General features: G+C 36.9%; 1 protein-coding gene across 7 annotated transcripts in view; it reads right to left on the bottom strand.

The window, feature by feature from the left end:
• Positions 1–2,372: 2,372 nt before the first annotated feature.
• gria2b (glutamate receptor, ionotropic, AMPA 2b) overlaps positions 2,373–6,063 on the bottom strand; it is a 31,320-nt gene continuing 27,629 nt past the window's right edge. For 2 of the 7 annotated variants that reach the window (XM_065272557.1, XM_065272554.1), the window contains exons 15-16: positions 4,795–4,929; positions 2,373–4,196 (exon numbers count right to left, since the gene is read on the bottom strand). In XM_065272557.1, the coding sequence (XP_065128629.1) occupies positions 4,032–4,196; positions 4,795–4,929 (300 nt within the window). In that variant the 3' untranslated portion in view covers positions 2,373–4,031. The other 5 variants (XM_065272566.1, XM_065272560.1, XM_065272587.2 and 2 more) reach the window with 4 other exon arrangements.

Genomic DNA, 6,063 nt, shown 5'->3' with positions numbered 1-6,063 from the left:
TATTCCATTGTATTCCCTGTGTGTCAAATATGGGACTAATTTTCATTTGGGAATGGAGATTTTTTTACAATGAAGACTTCCTGATTCATTATTCACTGTGTAAATACACGTACACATTTCCAGTACAAACACATCATTTTACTGTTTGCATTTCTATGCTCACATAGAAACCTTAGCCAAGGATTTTTTTTGACAAAATAAACTTTTAACCAGAAAATAAGATAAATGTGTGTGTTCACATAAATGTAAACATAAACCGGATTTGCTAATCTTATAGGTTAATATTATTAGTTGATCTGGAAATTATACAGATCTAAAATTTAGAAAAGGGGACTGACCAACAAGTGATCTACCTTAATACTGAGTTGTCAAGATGCATTATGATGTGGTTTTCAGGACAGGGTTTAGATTAAGCCAGGACAAGGCCTTAGTTATATTAGGATGTTTATGTAGTTTTTACAAGCACAAAAATAGTACAGGTGTGCATCTTGAGACAAAACAACGTGACTGATGTATTTTAAGATATGTTAGTGCAAGCTACTTTTAGTTAAGAACTAAAACTCAAACAGGCATTTTAGTCTTGAACAAGACTTAAGCCCTGTTTGGGAAACAGCCCCTATGTCTATACTGTAGGTCAGGGGTCTCCAACCTTTTTATAAGCAAGGGCTACCACAATGGATAAAACAATCTGGATGGGTACTTACTACTTTCTGATATAGTTTAATCAAAACGTTTTTCTTTTACTTGTTGTTTTATTTTACTTTACTTGTTGATACGTTTTAGTATTGTTTAAAATGTTAAGATAGGTAAACCAAGCCAAGCTAATATTAAAAATACCATGTTGAACCCTCAAAAACTTACTAGGAATACACAATGCCAAAGACAAATACACAGGTGCCTTACACTTTTTAAAAGGAAGGAGTTCAAATGTTAAAATATTAATATTTTAAATGAAATGAAACAAACATATTTAATAAGCTATAATTTAATTATAGTATTAGATTTTAAAAAAGTTATTTTACTGCAAATATAAGGTGAAATGCCCATTAAAAGCTCAATTTGCACGTTTGATCCAGTTTTTCCACAAAAAAAAATAGTTTTATAAAAGGATACACTTCACAATCACCTGGTGTTTCGCTGCATGAAATGATCTGCCTGATGCGTTCAGTACAACAACTGTACATAATGCAATGCATCACGCCAGCACATGACTTTAAAACCTGTTACGTTAATAAGCAATATATAGACGCGTGCTTTTACTGGTGACAGACCTGCTCCCTTCCTGGAGAATATTTCTGTGATTGATTTTTGCAGCATCTCGCTGCGTCTGTCTCTCTCTCTCTTTCACATGTCAACCTGAGATGACTGCACGGCGGGTCAGAACAGCCGCCAGGTCAACATGGCCAGTCCGCCCTGCACACACCTTGTACTACTGATGTTCGCTCTGCTCGGCCCCCTGCGGGTTGATAAACGCGCTAAATCCATGCTGCTGACTCAGATCAGGGGAGGAGACGAAACTTGACGCAGCATGCCGCCTTTCATTGGTTGTTGCGTTAAATCTTACCCAGATACAATAGTGCTATTTTCTGATTGGCTATTGTGTAGCCTATTTCTTTTTTTTTTGATTGGCTGATAAGTGGCAGGCTCTAGGGGATACGCGCTTGATTCCTGCCGGTTTCCATAGTGAGAGCGGCGCGACCAGATAACTTTTGTGCGCTACGGCATATATTAAATATATTATAAATAGTTTTTCTGCGTGAGAAATACAATGTGTGGCGGGAGTGCGTGACAAAAGACCGAAATGAGTGACTGTCACGCTCAATGCGTGACACTTGAGAGCCCTGTCATTTAGGGGGGCTTAGGAACATTTTGGGGTAGCTTCAGCCCCCCTAAAATAGGCCTAACGACGTCCCTGCGTCACAGCATGATTATTTATGACCATGAATAAACACCTCTCTTTCTTTCACTCGATTTCAGCTAGCAAACAAGTTCAAAGCAACAACTACACTCTATAAATGGCTGGGTTATTTTTGACCCATAATGGGTAAATATTGGACAGAACACACCGCTGGGTTAAAATTGACCCAGTGCTGGGTTGTTTTAATCCAGTTGCTGGGTTATAACAGTATACCCCATAGTTGCATAACATCTACCCAACGTAGTGGGTCATTTTTAATTTTTTAACCCAACATGTGTTCTGTCCAATATTTACCCATTATGGGTCAAAAATGTTTAAAGTGGGTTTAAATCATTATATGAATTATTTGGATGTGGGTCAGATGAAACCGCCTATACTGTGGAACATATTTTGAATACCAGGTGGCACCCAACACAATTACATTGGTCATTGATTACTGCACACAACACAAGAGTATTAGTCAGTTTTTATTTAGAAAGAATCCCAAAAAATAAACAAGTTGGCACACATTCATTTACAAAATGGTAGAGAGAGAGCGGCCCTTCAAATTACATGGACTATTTCAACTTAAAGTGAATATATTGTATGACAAAACTCAAAGTGATATCCAGTATCTGTTCTAATTCAGTATCTAGCCTATAATTTAAGAAAAGCTGGGGAAGAGAAAATAGGGAAAATAAAAAGAATACAAAATTGTACCTAACTGTATCTGGGATTACAAATGTTCCCTGTCTTCTTGGCTTATTGCAGTATTTCGTGTGAACGGTTATGCCCGTTGTTTTTTTAACAAATACTCTCATTAGCTGTCATCATTATAAAACAAAATATTGTTTTGTATCTAATAAATACTATCTGTATCTACTTAATGATAAACACAGATGCTTTAACCTGGAATAATAAATGTCTCTCTTATGAAAGAATATATTTAAACTGGATGTTGTGTAATTTAACTATAAAAATGAAAACAAATTCAAGATGCAGAGTAAAATAAAAGGCATACAATCTCATATTGTAATAAAAGGAAAAGAAAAATAATACCAATATACTACTAATAAATAAAGTAAAATCCTTGATAAACCACTGTGTATCCAACTGTACACTTAGTAACAAAACTTACAGAATGTATTGACTACATTCACATTGATGACAGATTAATATAAGACTATATTTGTCCATAATTTTGGCACACATAATTATTTGGCATTTTTAACAGAGCATCTTGTTGATGTGTATGCTTCTATTCATTACACAGCAAAACATATGCAATAATAACAATAGGTACCTTTCTTTTTTTGTTTAGTTTTTTATCTTTTTTATGTTCATTTTGTAAACATTGTATCTTTTTTATTATTGTAATAATCGCTACCCGGATAATTAAAAAACAAAAATACGAACAAATCTCAAAACCAAACGAGTCGATGAAAGTAAGATAACATAACTGCGGCACCCACTTTTCAAACAGAGTTCAAGCGTTGCTAGATATTTCATATTAACACCAAAATGTTAATGAATATATCAGACTTTAGAGGACTAATAAATTACAATATAAGCAACATATTTGGCATTAAAAAGTGAAACTAGTAGCTAAGCTCTTAAAAGTATGTAGAGATTATGGTTTACAAGTTTAACTGGTACAGTATGTAAGCAGATTTATTTAAAAGCCATTTTTGTGAAAATACATAAAAATACTTTTTCATAGACATTTTCATTTGTTTTCTTAATAAAACAGACAATGTAAAGTGTGCTTGAGCTGAAACAGACATCGGGTGGCGTCAGCTACGAAAACAGACAGACTTTATCCATTTGAAGCACTTCACAGAACTTCTGTGAGCTTTAAGGTTGTCAAGTTTGTCATCGAAAATATCCGTTACAGGGAGATAGATGTCATCAGCTCGATAAGTGAGTGTCTTTGTGTTAGTTGGTGTAATTCCAATAGGAGAGTGCATCTTTTGTTATAAACGGCCAAGAAAGGATTATGACATCAAATGAGGCCTCCATCCTCCATTCAGCCACAAAGAAAGGCAGGAGATAGGGGAGCGGGAGAAACCGGAAAGAGAACAGAACACGCTCTATTGAAAACCATTGTGTAAGGCACTCGGCAGGTTCTTATCAATCAGGAGAGATCAGTTAGACTGACGTTCATTCCCACACCAGGTCTAACAAAGGGCACCGCATGTACTGCTTTGGGGAATTCAGGACTCATCACACGTCCATTCTCGCCAGTACTCCCAGTTATTGAAACCCTTGCTTTGCTCCTCATGGCGTCCGAAAAGGTCACCTAAAACATACGCACATAGAAGCAAGACACAAAACAGAGTGATAGACGTTAGCTCACGTCCTGCGAACTGCCTTCGATCTTATTTTTAAAATGTTTAGTTGTATGTGAAATGCAATGAGATTGATGATGGAGGAACATCAAAAATGAGGGCTTGTACAAATACACTGAACGGCAAACATGGAGGCACATTCAGAAAAATCATACCGCAAGCAGGGGAATGAGGGAGACGAGTTCTACGACAGTCATACATGACAATGATGTTGACGAAACACAATCATATGGATGTAGAAAAAACGTTTCTCTCCAATATGTGTGTGTAGTGGACTGGGAGAAGGGAAGTTTTGTCCTAGAGACCATAACATCAATACATACGATCCAGCTTTTCCAAACCTCGTCATTCAATAGAACATTTAGGGAATGAAACAGATGAAAGCCAAAGAAGCGTGCACGGGGAGAGATCGGAATGACGGCCGCGTATCCTACCCCCTTAAATTTTTACACTTTCGATCCCATATACGTTGTACCCTTCCTTATAAGTGGCAAAATTCTGTGAATTCTGCGAGGAAGTGGGATTAATATTCTGTGCATTCTTTGCCACCTTCATGCGCTTGGCTTCGGCCCGGGACTTGTAACAGAACTCGACCAGGGCCACCAGCATGGCCAGACCCAGACCGCCGACTAGGATGTAGAAGACCCCAGCCACATTGCTCAGGCTGAGAGCGCTGGTCTTCTCCTGCAATTGCATATGAGACACGGGTCAGGGAAAGAAAAGCATTTCGGTAATGCATTTACAGTACATATATATATAAATATATACAAACATAATTGGATAGCTAAAGTGAGTGGCAGTTTTGTTTCTATGTGGATACAAATGCACAGCTCAGGACAGTAATGTTAAATCAATAACTGTGCTAAGTAGAATGTGCTGCTGGTTAATGTTGTGCCCTTGAAGCAATGCAATGGGGACATAATGAGATGAATTTACTAAAGCCTTTAACATTCGCTTAAAAAAGAGTCTATGCGCAAAACCAATAACATAGTTTGGATAAATGACAAGTCATTACGTTACATTCCCAGATGCTAATGGCTGTAGTAAATAGTATTTCTTTGTTGAATTTACAACTATAGCAGGGGTCAATGTGCTATGCTTAGCTATGATATGAATTACGCCTGTGTAAGAGAGCCTACAGGACCATTTAAAGGGATGCTCAAGAGAGGCATCTGGATGAGGCATAGCATAGACACGGGGAAAGCAGATGACAGGCATAGTGCTTAACAGGCAGGAGAGGATAAACACACATATACACATCTATACTTTGGGGATTAGGGACTGTCATTTAGATAGGCTTTCCAAATATTAGTGTACTGTACTGTGCACAAAACAACCACGGATAAAAAACACGACACACTGACAGATAGACAAAGCCCTGGTTTCACACAACTCTTCAATTGGTGTTTTTTAAATAAAGCAATATTAACATTTATGCATAATATATGGATCAACCACTGATTTGAATGATAAATCAGTGTAAATTCGGGGTAAAATGAGTCCCTTTTACTTTCTATATGATTACAGCCCACAGCAAAGCATAGTAAGTTTGTAATTGGACTACAGACATTTCAGTTATCTGCATTTTTCTTTATACTGTACAAATTTTGTGTATAAATGTGAAAACATGGCAAAGCATGATGTATCAGGTTTCACATATACATAAATATTAAAAAAAGCATTGAAACAAACTGCACACGCACATACACAGACACACAAACTGGACAATTGACAAAACACACCAAACAGTAATACACAATGAAACAAGACATTTAATAATCTTGGACACCCTTGTAGATGGTCCTACAAATGACCTGA

Source organism: Paramisgurnus dabryanus, chromosome 16 (assembly GCF_030506205.2).
Source record: "Paramisgurnus dabryanus chromosome 16, PD_genome_1.1, whole genome shotgun sequence".
Taxonomy (NCBI): Eukaryota; Metazoa; Chordata; class Actinopteri; order Cypriniformes; family Cobitidae; genus Paramisgurnus; species Paramisgurnus dabryanus.
This window is presented reverse-complemented; position numbering and strand designations above follow the sequence as displayed.